Consider the following 21278-nt stretch of genomic DNA (forward strand, 5'->3'; position numbering starts at 1 on the left):
TAATATGATATATCATCATCATCACCATTAAATTCCTGACATATAGCTTCAGGGGATGTACAGGATCTTATGATATCAATACTACTACATGAAAAGTTACATTATTATTAACTTCCTATCAACAATTTTTCTCCAAATTATCCAGTTATATGTCAACATTCCAATATTATCAGAACTTGCATTTCTGTCTTCTAAGGCACTTTTTACTATCAATCCACCTACATCTTGGTGGATTGATAGTTTCCTTCATAATGTGATCTCTGGGTCTTTTTTCCTGCCATCCTGACAAAGAACACTTGTTTAGCTAATCTTTCCTCTCCCATTCTGTTTAAGTGGCCATACCACCCAAGATTCCTGAGAAAGATCAGGGGACTGATCTTTCTCAAGACTCTGATATTGGTGCCCTTCAGTCTTTGATCAAGAATTTTATTGCTAACCTGCCCTCAAATCCATAAGTCAAAATTGGTTTGAACACTGTCCTGTATACTGCTAGTTTAGTGTTTTGAATAATCTCTCTCTCTCTCTCTCTCTTATTCCATATAAATTTATTCAGTTGACTTCCTCCCATACCAGTTTTGCTAATTCTGCTTTGTATTTCTAAATGTAATTTGCCATCTTTACTAAAAATTGTGGCTAAATTGCTGAACTATTTTACTTATACTATAGCTTCATTATTCAGGATGCAGTTGATGTTTCAATATTTCTACCTGCTTTCATTGTCTTTCTTTTTTATGCTCTCAGTTTGGTCAGGATATCCTGCAGACTTGTCCTGAATTTATTTAGAAGTATAACATCATCTGCAGAAAGTAAAGAGCCATGATTAACTTATCCAATTTTGATATCAAGTTTAATCCCACTTTCCTTCATAATGTGATCCATATAGATGATGACAAACAGCGAAGATAATGTACACCCTTGTCACACACTTGACTTAACATCAAACCATCTTCCTGTATCACCTTCAATTCTAAGTGCTGATGTACAACTCATATAGAGAGACTATATACTCTTGTCATATGCCTTTCCCAGATCTACAAAACTTAAATACAGACCCTTGTTATATTCCCATGAATTCTCAACTATTTGTCTTAAATTGAAAATCTGATGCTAACAACCTCTTTTTGGCCTGAACCCAGCATTTTCTTCTCCAAGCTTCTCCTTCACAATTGTTCTTAGCCATTTCTCAAGAATACTTGCATAAATCTTACCAGGAACACTCGCTGGAAAAATTCCTCGGAAATGGTGGAAAGAGTATACTCTTTTTTTCTGTAATTCTCACATTCAGCTTTATTCCCTTTTTTTAAAGATGGGTACTATGAACACTCTACTCCAATCATCTGGAATTTGACCCTCTGATCAGGCCTTCTGAATTATGCAGTACAGCCACCGTAAAACTTTTATATCTCTATATTTTAGCATTTCTGTTCGAATATCATCTATTCCAGCTGCCTTTCCACATTTTGGGTTTGTGATACCTTTTTTCACTTTGAAGCAGAAATACAAATTCCAGATGGCATTTCAGTTGAGTGTTTTTTTGCCACCATGCTGTCACTGCTTGTTTCATTTAGCAATCTTTCAAAGTATTTATGCCATACTTCAAGAATATCTTTATCTTCAGTTTTCATGTCCTCTTTATCATCACTGATTCCTTTTTCAGTATGCTCTTTCCACTTTCTGAGCTTTTCAATAGTCTCCAGAGTATTTTGCGATTTTCATGATATTTATTTTCTTTGTTTTTACCAAAGTCTTTTGTTTATTAATTTTACACAATAATTAGATTTTTTTACATTTTTCTTTGCATTCCCTAAGAGCACAAGCTGACTTGTCAGGAATTTTCAATATACTTTCTTCTTTTCCTTGACTGCCTCTTTAACTTCCCGAGTCCACCGTGGAGTTTGGGTTTTTTTCTCCTTGCAGATTACCTTACCACATGCTTTTCCACTGTATCACCAACGGTTGGTTCAAAGTTGTTTTCAAACTTTTTCAGTTTTTCTTGAATATTGTTAGTGTATTTGAGTCTACAGTTCACATCTGATAGCTGTTCAGCTTTGATTCATTTCAAAACCTTCTTACACAATGTCCTTTTCAATATGAAGTTCAATTTTATCTTGCTCAACACTAAATGGCGATCACTTTCAATTTCAAATCCTCTGTATACTCTTGTGTCATGAACCACTGGAAAAACATCACCGTTGGCAATAACATAGTCAATGAGACATTTCTTATTCCATGCATCTTCTCTCCCCATGAATTTGTGCACATTTTCATGTTGGAACATGGTGTTAGTAATAACTAGTCCATGTCCTGAGCAGAAATCTAGCAGGTACTTATCATTATTATTAGTTTTGCTTTTTTCTCCAAATTTTCCGAAAACATTCTGATATGTTTAGTAATAATTTCTTACTCTGCTGTTTAGATCTCCAACAAGGACCATCTTTTCATTTTATGTTGTGTCAGCTACCTTCTCTAATGCCTCGAAAAATTCCTCCACTTCTTCTGTGGGACCATAAGCACAATAAGTCTCATTGTCCAGTTCTCCAATCTGATATTAGCCCACATACTACTTCATATTGCCTACCATTCAAAAAGATTATCATCATATTTAGTGTTTATATTATGGCTACTCCTTCTTTTCCCTGATTGTTATTGCCTGAATATAATATTATATTTGTTGCTCAGAAAGATCTCGCTTGTTTTTGTCTTCTTTGTTTTAGTAACACCTATTATACTGATCTGGTACTTCCAGTTCTTCTGCTAGCTCCATTTCCTTTCCATAGATGTGTCTTATGTTGATGGTTCCAATCTTGATCTCTGCTGACGTTGAGTTTGTTGGGACTTGTTCAGTATGATATATATATATCACCTTTATCAACTGTTACCCTACTCAGTTTTGCATCAGCAAACTGAATATCTCCCTTTAAATCTCCTTTATCTCCCTTTTTCTATATCATTAATATACAAATAAAAGAATAATGGCCCTAGTCCATGTCCCTGGGGTACTCAAGTAGTCACCCTCATTCTTCTAGATTCCACTCCACTATACACTACTCTTTGGTATCAGTCTGTTTGTCTGACAGCCAGCCCCTTATCCATGCTACCAGCTTCATATCCATTCCCACTCTCAAATGGGAATGGATATGCCCAAATGCCTTCACAAGGTTCAGCAGTATTAAGGTGTAGTCTAATGCTGCTGTCACTCAATTATGAAATGTTAATAAATTTCCAAGGACCTACTTTTTCCAATCAAAGCCATGCTGCACACTATAGAATATAATATTCCTATCCACCTAGTGATGAATTTTACCATAAACCAACTTTTCTAAAATTTTAACCACTACTCCTCAGATGTCAGTTGGTCTGTAATTTTTTGCTTTTGTCTTCGAGCCACCCTTATCTGAAACTCTGTTACCCTCTTTCCACTCCTGTGGAACCCTTCCAGAGCTGAAAACTTAAATTGAACAAATTCATCAGAAGTAATGAAAAGTTTCTTGCACATTCATGTAATAAATGAATCAACATGCTATGCAGTCCTGTTACCTGTATTCACATTGATCTTTTTCAGTATGCTTCTGTACCTTCTGTTCATCTACATCAATTCTGACATCAGATTTACTCCCTGATCTGTTTTTATAACATGTTCCATACATTCTCAATGCGGTTCAGATCCAGACTTTGTTGTGGCCAATGAAGATCTTGGAAGTTGTTGTCGTGCTTGCTGAACCATTGTTGAACAATTTTTGCATGATGGACATAGCATTGCTATTCATGAAACAACCATCGCCTCTGGATAAAAATTACCACAAGGAATATCTGATTAGGAGTTGATTAGCAACAATGATCAGATATGTCTTGGAAGACACCTGACCTTTCAGCAATATCAGGGGATCCATTCTATACCAACAGAACATGCCCCACACCACCTCCAGAACCTTGAGTTGTGCAAGGCAAAGTGAGTTCATTGCTTCATGTGGCTTCCACCAAACTATCTACCTAACACAGTACAAAACAAGATATACCGTGACTCATCAGACCACATGACTTTTTTCCAGTGTCCAGTCACAATGTTCCTGATGCTACCATAGATAAATTTTCTGGTCCTTAGCAGAAATCAGCAGTTTTCTTATAGGCATTGACTGCCAGTTCTGATCCTCTTCACCCTGTGCATAGTTTGGTGAGATATGGGTTTGGAACAGCCTTCATTAAATGCTTCAGTCAATTGCTGTACCATTGGAAATTCTGTTTGTCCATACATGCTTTCTCAGATGACAGTGATCTCGTTCCTGACCAAATGTCCTAGGACCACAGTTATGCTACTTAGACAAGCAATGTGGGCTATTTTTCCACTGACTACATACCTGAGATATCTTCACCTTTTGAGAAATCAGTCATCTCTGCTGTTTTCAAAATCTTGTCTCCAGCCAGAAGAGCACCCACACCCACGTCTTTTCTCAAACTCCGATCCTTTGTTTTGCCCATTGTGATCAACACTATTGACAGTTACTGACAAGCAACATCCTTACATAGTTACCTAGAACACATGGTGATGCACATGACCAAGTATTTTGCACATATGCTGCATGAGTGATGTTTACATACATCTGCATAAAGGTTTCTAAGTAAGTGGCCAGTATGTGAATGTTGATTAAAATGGCTATTGCATCATAAGATTGTTAATCCATTCATATCCTGTGATTCTGTTAAGTTAAATCATATGTTCAGTCATCTATGGGAATTTTTACTAAGTTTTAAAAGAATTTCTTTTTTTTTTTTTTTTTTTTCATTCATCATATCATTTTTCAGATCATTCACACAATAAGAAATATCAATCATTCATATCTTTACCATTTTGTAGACAACCTTTTCAGCTTTTATTCAACCTTTATCATTATATTACAACTTATTATTACTACTACAAGAGAACTAAAGGGAGTCAGGGAATCACCAAGAAGGTTACATATCACTAACACCACATCTCATACCTTTTTTTGAATTCATTTGCACTATCTGCATTCACCACAACTAAAATCAAGCTATTCCAATTAAGAGCTTGCTTCCAATGTGTAGGGTGGATGCCAGCTGAGTACAATTCAGGTCATAGATGATAAAGAACAGGTGTTAGTTCAAGAACACAATGGGTGGGATTCTGTTGTTTATTTTTTTTTTACGGTATATATTAGAACACAGAAACTAAGTAAATAATTAATTTATTAACTTATTGCTGATATTTCGCTGGTGTTATAACCAGCATCTTCAGAACACAAAAACACAGTTTGTTACAATACGCGAGACTATGACAACATGGTGTAATCAGCAGACTGGTTAAACAAACAAACACAGTTTAAAAAAACTGTGTTTTTGTGCTCTGAAGATGCTGGTTATAACACCAGCGAAATATCAGCAGTTATTTGCTTAGTTTCTGTGTTCTAATATATACCGTAAAAAAATAAACAACATGTTCGATGAACACATAAGTCTGTCCACACGTTTAATGGTGGGATTCTATTAGAACCAGCTGCCTTTGGGGTATCCAAGTTTTTTAAGATTCTCCTGATGTCCTCCTGGCAGAAAGTCACAGAGGTGAGTGCATTGTTCTAGGCAAAGAAGAAGGCAATTTACTATGGTCGTCTATGGAAAAGTTGGAAGAGAAGAAGCCAGGGACATCAGCCTTCAGGTTATGATGCAATGCTACTGTTACAGTGAGAAAGAGGAGGTAGCCCAGATGAAAAATTGTGCCCAGTAGCCTTTGGTGAGGGATCAGAAGCCACGACTGCTAGTGATACAAGCAGAAAGTTTTCTACATTTATCCTTTTTTTGAAGTTAGGCGTTGCATTTTAATGGTTTACAAGTGTTGCAGGCAACTGTGTAAGCTATGAAGCTAGTGTTTTGGTCTCAAGCCACTTGTGATAGGTTGTTTGCTTTTCTTGGACTGTCCTGGCATACTTATAGAGAATCATGGTTTAGATATGAGGTGGAAAATTTGAACACAGTGATTAATAAAAGTTTCTATTCCAGCATGGATTATTTTTGTAACAAGAGCACAACAACCAAGGAAAGGTGGGGCATAAGTCCTATAAGCCCCCCCCCCCCCCCCCCACACACACACACAATTGACATCGTTGTAATGTCAGAGCATGTGAGGTCATGAATGCTTGAAGGATGTTCCACCAGAGATAAAACTTGGATGAGATTGTAATTTAAATCTCCTAGAGGAGCAGTCATCTGAACAGAGAACCTGGATGGAGAACTAGTTTATAAGCGGAGATCCAGAATGTTGGGTAAGTGAAGTGGGGAATTCTAGTAGGGAGATGAATAATCTGTTTTTAGTCATTGCTTACAGCAAAAATCTCTGCCTCTCTTCAAGCTTGTTCAGTGAAATTCAAAAAAGGAAGCCAATTAGAATTGTGGACATTGAAATCACCAAGAAGGTGACTTTACTGTTCAGAAATTCAGGATGAATGAAATCAAGCTTCAAAGATAGGAAGTGATAGAGAGAATGGTTTTCAGAATTGGAAGGAAGGAAGAGGCAGCAGACAAATGAAACAAAATGTGACAAAGAAATTTTAAGCCACGGGAGGTCAAAAATTTGAGATTCTAGATTACGCATCCTTTGGCAAGGAATAGCGGGTTGTACAAAGACACAAGCACTCGTGGTAGAAGGAATCACACAGGATGTAATAATTGGATAATTAAGATGGACTGTGTTTGATGTAATAGAAATTTGGGATTCAGTCAGAAAAAGTTGAGGTTTTGATGCTTGCAGGTGATGATGCATGTCATTTAAGTCACTGTTGATGCCACAGGTGTTGGTAAAGTGAATATGCAAAATTTTTTAGATTAAATGTTTTGGGAGAATTTTGAAGGAAGATTTATTTTTTAATTTGCCTGCAGAGACACAATAATTATTCAGACTTACTTTAATATTTGATGTTTAAAAAGGTGAAAAGAAAAAGAGAAGGGGAACATCCAGTGGAAGAAAAATAGACTCTTGAACATGTCACCCATACAGACAGGATCCAGTCTTCAAACCATACCGTGACCTCAACAGTGCCCCCACATACCATTACATAGCCTCCCTCTAGGTACAACCTGGCAGTGTAGATGGCAGCAAGCTCATGTGCCAGTTGATTAGAAAGTCTCTAAAAATGCATCATGATCTGGTTTTGTCCCATACACTAACTGACAGACAGCCTATGGAACCGATGGAGAGGGATTGGATCTCTGCAGCATGTTTGGCATGCCCTCCATGGGTATCACTCACACTGCATGTAGAAGTTTGGCAGCACAGAAACTTGAATCCTTGCTCCAGGAACCAAACATAGCAACAACCACTTAAGGTCTCCAATAAGCAAAGTGGGTATTTCACCTGGCAATGAAAATGTGATGTTACAGTTTTAATATTGCATCTCTGAAGATGCATCACAGAGATGTGACAGAGACAAAAATATAGAAACTATTAAATTTATTTTACTTAAATATAAAGAGCCAACAGGCTTCATTTCGGCGATATAAACATTAATTAAATTAAGGGGATATTAGATCCCACATTGTTTTAAAATCGAACAAGAAACTCAAAGATTGGAATCATCAGAGAGTTTCATGCCAAATATAGTATAAAAAAACTATAAAAGTATCAGCGAATACTAGCGTGAACTGAATGCAAGTAGTCCTAGAACGTAGTACAAACACGTTCTAGGACTACTTGCATTCAGTTCACGCTAGTATTCGCTGATACTTTTATAGTTTTTTATACTATATTTGGCATGAAACTCTCTGATGATTCCAATCTTTGAGTTTCTTGTTCGATTTTAAAACGATGTGGGATCTAATATCCCCTTAATTTAATTAATGTTTATATCGCCGAAACGAAGCCTGTTGGCTCTTTATATTTAAGTAACTTAATGGGTGCACCTTTTGGACAACTCGTATAGCAGAGTATATAAGTTCTTTTCACTATACCCTTTGGTATTAATTGGTCTAGCTACTCACTGATGAAGCCTCAATAAAAGCTGAAACCGGTCTGGGTAGTGACCTCCCACCATAATGTAATAACAGCATGCATTTCCTAGGAAATGTGTTTTTACATTATGGAAAATACCAAGAATAGCGATCAGAACTTTCCCCACCTTTGCAACGAGTTGCCCGGGTTTGTACTACGTTCTAGGACTACTTGCATTTAGCTCACGCTAGTATTCGCCGATACTTTTATAGTTTTTTATACTATATTCGGCATGAAACTCTCTGATGATTCCAATCTTTGAGTTTCTTATTCGGTTTTAAAACGATGTGGGATTTAATATCCCCATAATTTAATTAATATTAAATTTATTTTTAATTACCAGGTGTGTTCAAAAAAAGACCAAACTTTTTAAATAGTGCACCAACCAGCACAAAGAGTGTGCTGTGACTACTGAGCACACCTAGCGGCAGGTTTTGACAACAAACTGCCATTTGCCCCATTCTACTATGAGCATTAGTTGTCGAGTTATATCTGCTGAAAAGTGAGTATGTGCACAAGCTGTTCATTGGATTAGTGACAAAGTGACAATGAAAAAGCCTTGAAGAACAACGTGCGTGTGTGTGTGTGTGTGTGTGTGTGTGTGTGTGTGTGTGTGTGTGTGTGTGTGTGTGTGTGTGTGTGTGTGTGTGTGTGTGTGTGTGTGAAATTTTGCTTCAAACTTGGTGAAACTTTTACACAGACATTTCAATTGCTTTGTTATGTTTTTTGATTGGAAAGGCATTGTCCATTATGAATTTGTGCCATGTGGTCAAATGGTAAACAAAGAGTAGTACCAGGAAGTTTTGGCATTTGAGAGATGCTGTGCACAGGAAGAGGCCTGAATTGTTGGAAAACCATACTTGGATGTTGCACCACAACAATGCATCGCTCCTCATCTGCAGTTATATGGCAAAACATTCAATGTGCCCCATCCACTCTGTTCTCTGAACTTAGCCACAGCAGACTTTTCCTGTTTCCCAAACTTAAAACCACTTTGAAAGGACATAATTTCCAAACCATAAAGGATATTCAGGAAAATGTGAGAACTGCATTCCATCAGAAAGCACATTCCAGGAAGCATTCCAACAATGCAAGAAACGTTGGGAATAGTGTATTACTAGTAGAGGGGATTACTTAGAAAGGGATAGTGCTTAAAATGTTGTAAAATGAGCAATAAAGACTTTATAGGAAAAGTTTGGTATTTTTTGAATTTATGCTATATTCATTTCATTATTCAAAATCTTTAAACCCCTAATTATGAGTGTGAACTATAACCTAAGCCTAGATATTCATTTGCTGCAACAACTCCTTTTATACTCCTTTCATTTTTTTAAATCTTTCATATCTCTTCTATACAAAGCTCATATACACATTCCTCCATCCAGAAAACCCATCTTTTGCACTCTATTATTCACCACACCTCTAAAGATTGACTCCTTATACACTGCCACACGATCATCCTTTGGCATATCTTTCACCTTACTAACTTTTCTTTCGCTAACATTAAAATCTTTAAAACGCTAATTTCCTCATCCATGCTTTATTTTACTCTTCATTCTCTTTAGCTATAGCATAAGGTCTCCACCCTGAAAGTAGGATGGAGAGCTTATGCTATAATTTGTCATAATTTCTATCCATTTTTTCATTGGTCATGGACTTTATTCAAACATTTGTTTATAATTGCATATTGCATTTATTCTTATGTCTACAGTTCTCTCACCTGCAACACATAAAGCAACATTTATGGCATACAAGGCGTGTTCAATAAAAGAATGAACTTTTGCTATAAAGACTTTCTTGCTCATTTTTCAACACTGTCCCCCTTCAAAGTACTTCCCTCTACTGACAATACACCGTTCCCAATGTTTCTTCCATTGTTGGAATGCTTCCTGGAATGCACTTTCTGTAATGTGTGCATTTCTCTTATCGCATTTTCCTGAATCTCCTCTATGGTTTTGAAATGATGTGCTTCCAGTTTTTAAGTTTGGGAAACAGAAAAATGTCTGCTCAGGCTAAGTCTGGAGAATAGGGTGAATGGGGCACAATGGATGTCTGATATTTTGCCATATAACTGCAGATAAGGAGTGATGCAATGTTGTGGTGCAACATCCAAGTATGGTTTCCCCACAATTCAGGCCTCTTCCTGTTCACAGCATCCCTCAAACACACTAAAACTTCTTGGTACTACTCTTTGTTTACCATCTGGCCACGTGGTATAAATTCATAATGGACAATGCATTTCCACTCAAAAAACACAACGAACATCATCGTTCTGCCCTTTTTAAATGCCTCAACCACTCATAGCACTATGTTCAGTTCATACAGTCCTTCCTGTATGCTTCATTAAGCAAATGAAATGTCTCTGTAAATTTTTTACCAAGTTTGCAGCAAAATTTCATACAAACACACATTGTTCTTCAAGCTCTTTCATTGTCACTTTTTCACTAATCCGATGAACAGTTTATGCACATGCTCACTTCAGCAGATGTAACTTGATGATTAATCTCATAGCAGAACGGGGCAAATGGCAGTTTGTTGTCAAAACCTGCAGCTGGGTGTGCTCAGTAGCCGCAGCATGTTCTCTGTTGGCATGCAATTTAAAGAGTTTGTTCTTTTTTTAGAACATAGCGCATACTTATGAAGTTAGTGAGATTTGTTTGATTAAGAATGATATATCTATAGGATTAAATTGTAAGGGATATGGTATTTTCAGAGCAGACAGAATAGTGAGGAGTTTCTAATAATAGTCGAAGCGTTGAAGCCAAACGGAGTAGAACATGACAGGATGCAGAGGGTGGTTCCTTTCAAGCTATTTAGTGTGAGATAGTTACCAACAGGATGAAATATGTAATCCGGGAGAGGGAGGGGGGGGGGGGGGGCACGAGAATGAAGATGGTCATCATCATCATCATACGTATCAAGGATTTAGGCCAAGCATCGCCTGTTCTGGCCTTAGAAGGCATCGTTGAATTAAGAGGACGTCCTGGTTTTCTTTGGAATCATCATCAAATTCCTGCCATGTACCCTCAAGGGGTATACAGGATATGATAGTACTACATGAAAAATTTACACCATTACTAACAATTTTCCTCCTAATCAGTCTATTATAACCTGTCAAGACTCCAACATTATCAAATCTTATATTTCTATCGTCTAAGGCACTTTTTATTGTATCCATCCACCTATATTTTGGTCTTCCTCTGGGTCTTTTTCCTGCTAACCTAGCAGGGAACATTTGTTTTGCTCATGTTTTCTTACCCATTCTATTTAAGTGACCATACCACTTGAGATTAGCTTTGCTAATGCATTCCTGGATGCTGACAATGTCAAGTTGTTTCCTAATATCCTCGTTTTTAATATGATATTGCTATTGATGCCATTTGTTCACGCCCCTAATCTTTTTCAAGACTCTCATATCTGCAGTCTCTAGTCATTGGTCAAGTGTTTTACTTCTGACCCAGCTCTCAGATCCGTAAGTTAAAATTGGTTTGAACACTGTCTTGTATAAAGCTAATTTAATGTTTTGACTAATTTCTGTCTTATTCCATATAAATTTATTCAGTTGACTTCATACCATACCAGCTTTGTTGATTCTGTTGTCTATTTCCATATTTAATTTACTGTCTTCATTTAAAATAGTTCTAAGTAGCTGAAATGTTTTACTTGTTCTATAGGTTCTCCATTCACGGTGCAGTTGATGTTTTCAATGCTTCTGCCTTTCATTGTCTTTGTCCTGTTACCTTCATAACATATCTATTGCAGCTATGTTATTCAATTTAGTCAGGGAATCTTGCACACTTGTAGCAGATTTATTTAGAAGTTTACATCATCTGCATAAGGTAAAGAGTTGAGATTAACATCTCCAATTTTGATATCAGGTTTAATACCACTTTCCTTCATAATTTTATCCATATAGATAATGAATAACTGAGGGAATAATGTACATCCTTGTCTGACACTAGATTTCACATTAAACCACCTTCCTTTACTTCCTTCCTTCAATTCTAACTGCTAACTTACAACTCGAATAAAGACTAAGTATTGCTTGATATAATGCCTCATTGACACCATGTATTGAATAGCTTCTCTCTTGGCACCTTGTCATATGCCTTTTCCAGATCTACAAAACTTAAATACAGATCTTTGTATCATTCCCATGATTTCTCAACTATTTGTAGTAAAGTGACGATCTGATCCTGACTGCTTCTATTTGGCCTGAATTCAGCTTGATCTTCACCAAGCTTTTCTTCCACAATCCTTCTCAACCATTTCTCAAGTATACGTGCATAAATCTTATGAGGAAAATTCAGTACAGAAATACCTCTGTTTAATTCTTACATTCAGTTTTATTTTATTTTTTATGTATGGGTACTAGGAGAGCTCTACTCCATTCATCCGAATTTTTCCCTCTGTCCAGGCCTTCTGAACTATACAGTGCAGTCACTGTAAGACTTTTTTTTTATACCACCATACTTCAGCATTTCTGGTCGAATATCATCTGATCCTGCTGCCTTTCCACATTTCAGGCCATTGATGGCTTTTTCTACCTCAAGTATGGATGTGTATTCCTGCCTGCATGCCTATTGAGTGTTTTTCCCACTGCTTGTTTCATTTAGCAATTTTTCAAAGTAATTACTCCATACATTAAGGATATCTTTTTCTCTAGTTTTCATGTCACCTTTATCATCTCTGATTCCTTTTGCAGCACTCTTTCTTCCATTTCTGAGCTTCGTGAACAACCTTCAGAATATCTTGCCACCTTCTTGATATTTATTTTCTATGTTCTTACCAAAATCCTCCCGTGACTTTTGTTTAGCTAGTTTTACACCGTGTTTAACTTTCTTACATTTGTCTGTGTATTCTTTAAGAGTATAAGCTGACTTATTTGCACGACTTTTGATATACTTTCTTCTTTTCCCTCACTGCCTCTTTAACTTTCTTTGCCCACTATGGGGTTCTGACTATTCTATCCTTGCAGACAACCTCACCAAATGCCTCTCTGACTGAATCAATCAGTGTTTTCTTTAAGGGTTGCTACTGAATCTCCAAGGTTTGCTTCCTGTTCTCAAACTCTTTCATTTTTTCTTGAATAATGTTTGTGTATTTTAGTGTACAGTTCATATCTGAGAGCTGCTCAACTTTTATTCACTTTAAAATTTTCTTTCGTGTTCCTATTTTCAATATGACATTTGATTTCATCCTGCTCAAGGCTAAATGGTGATCACTTCCAATTTCAAATCCTCTGTACACTCTGGTGTCCTGCACTAGGGAGAAAACATCACTATCAACAATAACATAGTCAATGAGACTTATCTTATTCCTTGTCTCTTCTCTCCATGTGAATTTCTGCACATTTTTATGTTGGAACATGGTATTAGTAATAACCAGTCCATGTCCTGAGCAGAAATCCAACAGGTTTTTGCCATTATTATTAGCTTTGCTGCTCTTTTCTCCAAATTTTCCCAAAATATTTTTGTATGTCTGACAATCATTTCCTGCTCTGCTATTTAGATCTCCAACAAGGACCAACGTTTCCTTTTTCATTGTGTGAGTTGCTTTCTCCAAAGCCTCAAAAAAATTCTCCACTTCTACCTGAGTAGAACTTTCTGTGGGACCATAGGTACAAATAAGTCTCATTGTCCAGTTTCCCTATTCTGATATTTGCCCACATCACTCTACTTGAGACTGCCTTCCATTCAAGAAGATTAGCCTCATATTTAGTGTTGATTACTATGGCTACTCTGTCTTTTCCTTGATTGTCATTTGCCTGAAATAACATTTTGTATTTAATGCTCAGGAAGATCTCATCAGTTTTTCCCTTTTTTTGTTTCAGTCACCCCTATTATGTCAATGTGGTACTTATCCAATTCCTGCTAGCTCCATTTCTCCATTCAGGCTTCTTATGCTGATAGTACCAATCTTGAACTGTGATGATGTTGAGTTGGGGTGTGTTTTAAGATTTGTTCCAGTAGCTGACTTTTTGCTGTTTGCCCCGGTTCCCTGCAAAAAACAATGGGGCCTTGTTTAACCGGGTAATGCCCCAGCCGGCATGAAATTCTGTCATGTTGTGCCATCATTTTATATTTTGGTTTAATCCAATAAGAATACAATTTGTTTGGCTAAATTCTAAATTGCCAGCCCGTCCTCATTCATTCAGTATCCAGGTAGATGTCTAACAAGGTGCACCACAAGAAGGTGAGGATTGGACTAATGTCCAATCCTCATCTCCTGGTCAGTTCTCTGAATTCCTTTAAAGGCTGTGTGGAGGTCTCCTCTCAGTTTTACAGGTTTGATCCTTAAGCACCCCAGTATGCATTGGCAAATTTGCATAATGAGGGAAGGTCAATTATTTATTATGGGAGATTTTAACTTTTGACATATATTGGGAGAAGGTATTGTCATAAGGAAGGAAGGAAGGAAGGAAATGGAGTTTATACAATTGTTAAGAGATAATTACCTGAGACAGCATGTAATGGAGGGGACAAGAGATTCAAGAGTATTGAATCTGGTCATAGTATTGGAGAATATATCAATATTTAGTTGCATTATCTTCACTTGGAGATCATGTAAAATGAATTTTCTATTAAGAAGATATATATGTTGAATTACAAGGCTGGTGATTATGACAAGCTATGGCATGAGAATTTGGAAGGAAGAGATTTTGATGGTTTGTGGGAATTGTCAAACTGTGTTTAAGGAAAGCAGTATCAGACTATATCCCCAGAGTCAGGAGGATAAATCAATTAGGAGTAAGATGGATGAATCATATTATTATTAAGCAAGAGCTGCAGATAAAGTAATGTTGTTGAAAAAGTATAAAGAAAAGGTTATGGAGGAAGGAAGTATAAAGATAAAGTGATCAGCATACCCATGAGCAGTACAAGGTACAGGCAAGGAGGGTGACCTGTATCATAAGGAAGGCCAAATCTAATTATGAATGGAAGCTAGCTGATGAGTCCAAAAGAAATTCTAAGGAGTTCTTTTGCTATGTGGCAAGTAAAAAGAGGAATAACTGTGAAAGCATGATTTTAATAAGTGTTGATGGTAGGAAATTAACAGAAGCAAATCAAATAGTTGAGTTAGTGATCATTTTGCTAAAGTGTACCTTCTTGGTTTCGATATTACAATGCCAAATGTGTCACTGACTGATGAGAGTCTAGAGATAGATGAAATAGAGGTGCTTAGTATATTACAAAACCTTAATGCTAACTCTGATTTTTCTTTTTTTGTATAAATTTTATACATCTGATTTTTTAAAAACCATGATAAATCTCTAAAATGTTATGTTATTGTACTATTTTTTGGAAAACTTCTGTGTTTTAATGATACACAGTATAATTAAATTATATTTTTAAAAACATTATCATACATTAAAATGACTGAAAATATTCATTAATTGCAGATTAGCAGATGGTCGTCCAGTACCACCACCTAAACCCACTCATTATCAGACTAAACAGTGGAATACACAGGAACCTAATGCAGAAGTATCCCTTATGGCAAGTGATATGATCTCAGGATCCCCTTCAGATATTTCTTCTTTTTTATCAAATAGAAATAACAATAATAATCCTAAGACTGTCAACATGGTCCGACCCCAATACCATTCTAAAACATTGCCTTCAGATTCATCTTTATCTCAGAAAACTTTAAGTTCTCAGTATGGTGAAAGTTATCCTTATCTCGATATTAATAAAATGGCTTATTTGCAGAATGGTACTGATATTGCTCAAAGTAATAATGCAGACTTTGCCTATGATTCATGCTATACAGCCAAAGAAGAGAAAAGTGATAGTTCAGAATTACCTATGACAAATGGTGTAGAAGAACCTTATTATAATATAGCATATGTACATGATCTAAAACAAAATTCACCAGGACAATCATCTCCTCCATTGCCACCGCCACCCCCTAACTTACTGGATTTGTTCAATAGAGAAAACAGGGGAAGTGCATTTGAACTGTACAAAAAACCAGACTCTCAGTCTCTATCCACTGGATGTGAAGAAACAAAGTAAGTTCAGGTGTAGTCCTAAATTGATACCAAAGATCTCCATTATTTAGTGTTTGTCATATTTTTAAACTATTTTATTTATAAAACTATAAAATCATGCTTAAAACCTCCAATCAGACATCAGAAATTAGCAAAAGATTGGTATGTGTAATCTTATTTATTTTATTTTTTTTTTAATTATAATTTCGCAGGATAGTTTATATTAAAATTTGAAATTATAATTTAAGAAGAGTTACTGTTGAAGATAAAGTTGGATATATAAGACACATATATGTTATTTATATCCTTTGTATATTTCTTTTTTTGTTTTATACTTGATTTATAAACTTTGTTTTGTGCTTATAAATATAATGGAAGTTTGTCAAAAGTTATACATCGTTCTAGTTTTTAGTTTCTTGAAGTTTCATGCTGAAACATCAGGTAATATTACAAGACAGTTTGTAAAACCGTTTTTCAACATTACCAAATGATTCCGCAAGAGCCTTAATATCTTTATAAAGATTTAAGATGCACTTAAGTCTGCTTAGTAATAAGCAAGTTTAAATCTGCAGAAATTTATTTTAATAAATTTATTAATTATGTATAAATAAATAAATTTATAAATTTATGTATCAATAAATAAATTTATTTATTTATTTATTTACATAAAATTGATTTAAAACCAAAAGAACTCATAAAAATCATTTGCTGTTGGACACAGAAATCAAAGTAATTCCTATTTTTTATTATTATTTACTTTTTATGTGGCATGCTCTTTCATGATCTTCTTCATGTTTCTATCTATATCATGAATAGTATCTCCCCATGAAGTAATAATTTCTTCATTAACTTTTGTATCTAGCCTTGATTTGTCAGATACAAATTGTTTTTATATGTTTGAGAGTACCTTGTTTAGATACTAATATTTTAGTTATTTCAAAAACTCAAAAAAAAGTTATATACAGAAAAATTATCTTAATTTAATAGTATTTTGCCATTCATAGCTCTGGATAATTAACAGCAGTAATCAATCTTAGTTTCTATTTGATTTATGCTTGCAGATGATGTTTCATAATATTTTTTTCTTAAATTCTTGAAGAAGTTTTATACCAAAAGAAAGGATAGGATAACAATCCATTTGCTCAATACCTGAATCAGCAAACCACTAGTCACTTCTTTAAGTAGTGGTTTACTGAAGAAACTGCTAGTCACCTTTTGTTATAGAATACATGTCTCTCACTGAGAGAAGTTTGTAGATTTGAAGGACTACTGAACACAGTATTCGTTTCTTATACAAGATCATTTTAATGTTCTAATAGTTCTGGTTGAATGCTTTCTTTTCTCTCACCCAGAAGAATACTGGTTCACCCAGTAGTCATAACGGCAAATGCGAATTTCTCACAAAAATAGTATTTAATTAATAGATAACTGAAAGAATTAGCTAAAGCCACTTCTTTCTTCAACCAACCGACCAATCCTTTTATCGCGTTAACAGTAGCTTCTTTTTGCTCAAAGAATAAAAAAATGCACTATCAGAAATGAAGGACCAGCATTAATATTCTGCCTAGATCCAGCATAAAGTTCTGTCACAATTTTTATTTAAATTTTTTCCCAGGTTCACTAAATTTTATCTCATCTCTCTTTCTCTCTATCTATCTCAACTCCTCCCCCTCCTTCTGTATGAACTCGCTCACTGATTTTATGTCTTCTTCTTTTGCATATTTGCTATTGCACAAAATTTTAATTCTGTTATTTAAAAATTGCAATAAATATTACATCATTTAGATATCTTAAGCTTAATATTAAAATTTCTTTTAGAATATTTATTACACATCTTGTACAATCAATGAGGAAATAATTTCTAACTGCAATATATCATCAGTGTAAGTTTAAAATGTCTTCTAGCGCTTTCCAGAACTAACTTCTGCTATACATAAAAGGAGAACTGTGGTAGCCAATATCTCATTGGCTTCCAGGTCTATGTTTAATTATACCTGTGTTTGTTACTTCTGAAAATGATCATAAATGCTGAAGTGTTTAACCATTAAACATTTCTAAGACAGTTTTATGGTCTAGTAAATAAATTATTTCCTTTTTCTTCTGAGAAACTAAACATTTTATGATTATATGTATGGTAGCAAAGAATGACACAAAATATAAACTAGAACAAGACAGTATGACTTTCAACAGCCTCTGTGTATAAGAAAAATCTCAAAAAAATAAATAAATAAATAAGTTATTTTTATGTCACTTTCAAAGCTTTATTCTGTATAAGGGATTTCATTTGTGTGCGTTTTTATTTATTTGTTTCGGAAAATTAAAAAAAATCAGCATAAGTGACTGAATAAAATGAAAATACTTTTCATGTTTAATTTTAGTTCAGTGCACAGTTATTCGCATCTCAGGGTATTTATATGGACATAAATACAATTTATTTCAGTCAATTAATATTGTAAAATTTCTATTTAAATACCTCATATGTAATAAGAAAGAGTTATTATTTTAACAATACTCTAAAAATCATTTCATTGTAAATATTCAAATTATTTTAACAGAACAACTTACCACCAACATTTTTGTCTATTAAATGCAATACATGTTATAATTTTCTTGAGTAAACTTCATGTAAACAAAATGAATTGAAATAAAGATTATTAAGTTGATGTGTTTATGACTCATTTAATCGTAAACATACATTCTTCTGTTGGTGGTGGGTTGCTGTAATTCTCAGTGTGTTGCTAGCCTTTCCTAATCACATCAGTAGGTTCCTGAATTAATAACTTACAGTTTATCTTGATTCAAAAAGTTCAGTTTCTTATAGACTTATTTTTAGCTGTGTTATAATTATGGCAAATGAATTCATCATAAACATGTTTATGGAGTAATTGGTTATCAAAGTATTACTACTTGGATTAAACATCTCATATAAAATAGTGTTGTTAAAGCAAGGAAAATAATATCAATATATATATATATATAAAGTTGAGCATTATAATATGTCAACATATTTGAAACGGTATTCAAAATTAAGATATGAAACAAGAGTGAGTTACTATTTAAAACTCTAAATTCACTTCAATTTCACTTCTTGGAATGGAATTTTATTTTCCATGAACAGTAAATAAATTTGTACTTTTTAAAAAATAATTTTTGAATAAAAAATATCTATCCACCAGAGGGAATAATCATCACTCTCTTGTCCTAATTTTTGTGAATTGTTGACATGTGACCTCACTAATCTTCTGTGATAAGCTTAACTAAGGTACTAATCTTGACTATTGTGTGAAATAGGGAGAGTTTTACATTTATGTTCTGAGGTCACAGTGTTAAATACCTATGTTTCTTGGAGAGGGTAGAACCTACATATCTGTGTCATTTATTGAATAACAAGAATTGACTGAATTGTCATTGATATACAAATTAAAGAGGAGTGGCCCCTAGTACCGAACCCTGAAGTACTCTAATAGTCACCATCATTCTCCTAGATTCCACTCCACCATATACTACTCTCTGGGGTCTGTCCATCTGCCTTCCCCCTATCCATGCTACTAACCTCATATCCATTCCCATTTGTTCTGGTTTTTGTAATAGTTTTCCATATGATATTCTGTCAAATGCCTTGGCAAAGTCAAGCAGTATCATGGTGTAGCCATTACCATTGTCCAATTCTGCTGTCACTTTATTAGAAAATGTGAATAAGTTACTAAGACAGGACCTACCCTTTACAAAGCCATGCTGCTCACTATAGAATATTGCAACCCTATCCACCCACTGTTGTATTTTAGCTTTCACCAACTTTTCCAATACTTTTGCAACCACTCTCAATATATTAATTGGTCTGTAGTTTGCTACATCTGTCTTGGAGCCATCTTTATGCTATGGTACTATCATTTTCTCTTTCCACTCCCTTGGAACCCTGCCAGAGCTGAGACTTAGATTGAACAACTTCGTCAAGGGCAATGTGAATTCTCTTGCACATTCATATAGTACACTGACTGATATGCTATCCAGTCCCACTGCTGTATTCACATTCATATTTTTTAATATGCTGGACACCTCCTATTCATCTACCTCAATGTTAATATGCATCTCTGTAACATCAGTAACTGTAAAATCACCACTTGGATGATACACCTTTGCAAAATGATCATTCAGCAACTCAACTGTTTCTTTTGCTTCAGTCACCTTCCTACTATGTGCATTGTTTAAAGTCATTCTACCATAGTCATATTCCCTCCTGCTTTATATCCTTACTCATCCACTTAATTCCAACTTGGTTTATTCTCCTGACCTTCGGTATACAGTCTGATACTGCTACTCTCAAGCAATCTCTGACCGCTTGCCATGTACTACTGACATTCTTTCCTTGTAGCTTCTCAAGCCATGGCACTGTTTCAAGATAACTCTTGAGTCTCTCATAATCACCAGGTTTATAGTTGAACATAAACCCCCTTCTTTACAGAGAACTCCACATGTTTGGCAACACTTCTCAGAACAAGACCACATGGTCACTCTCCCCAATTGGAAGCAGAGTGGCTACCTTGGTTATGGATACATCTTCTGATATTATTATCAGATCCAATGCCCTCGAACCCTTGTCCCCTCTACACCCTCTGTCCAAAGAGAAACCGAACTTTTCGAAAATAGAAAAAACTAGTGGCACCACCTGTTGTATCTTTTTTTGTTGTTGAAAGCGGCAACCTTCATTAGTGTTGTGTCAACTGTTTATGACATTTGTTTCATTAGAAGCTGAGTTATAGTGCCAAGAGTAACAGTGTGTTTTGACGAACGGTTGGAAAATGCATTTCAAACAGAGAGCTGCGATTAAATTTTGTGTTAAACTTGGTAAAAGTTTTACCAAAACGCATCAAATGCTTCAAAAAGCACACAGTGATGAATGTTTATCTCGTACTCAAGTTTACGAGTGGTTTAAGCGATTTCAAAGTGGTCACGAGATGCTTGAGGATGACGAAAATCCCAGACCATCCAAAAAATGGACTGAGCGAAGTTAACATCCAAAAAGTGCGTGATTTCATCAAAGAAAACCCAAAATTGTCCATGAGATTGATTGAGGATGAATTGGGGATTCCAAAATCAACTGTGCACAACATTTTGACAGAAAGTTTGGGCCTTTGTAAATTGAATTCGCGATTTGTTCCCCACAAGTTGACCGACAACCAAAAAATGTATCAAAGTGAATACTGCAAGGATCTCATTAAAACCATTCATAAGGACTCAAACTTCCTTGAAATGATCGTTACTGGTGAAGAAATTTGGTGTTTTGAGTAT

General features: G+C 35.2%; 1 protein-coding gene across 1 annotated transcript in view; it reads left to right on the forward strand.

Moving 5' to 3' along the window:
• Positions 1–21278, forward strand: part of LOC150093598 (tight junction protein 1-like) — a 712683-nt gene that overhangs the window by 574573 nt on the left and 116832 nt on the right. The window contains exon 32 of the mRNA XM_090413230.1: positions 15399–16010. Coding sequence (XP_090269356.1) covers positions 15399–16010 — 612 coding nt within the window. The remainder of the gene's footprint in view (positions 1–15398; positions 16011–21278) is intronic.

The sequence above is a fragment of the Typopeltis vanoorti genome, chromosome 23 (genome assembly GCF_054136105.1).
Source record: "Typopeltis vanoorti isolate ZY-2024b chromosome 23, IOZ_Tvanoo_1.0, whole genome shotgun sequence".
In the NCBI taxonomy this organism is placed as follows: domain Eukaryota; kingdom Metazoa; phylum Arthropoda; class Arachnida; order Uropygi; family Thelyphonidae; genus Typopeltis; species Typopeltis vanoorti.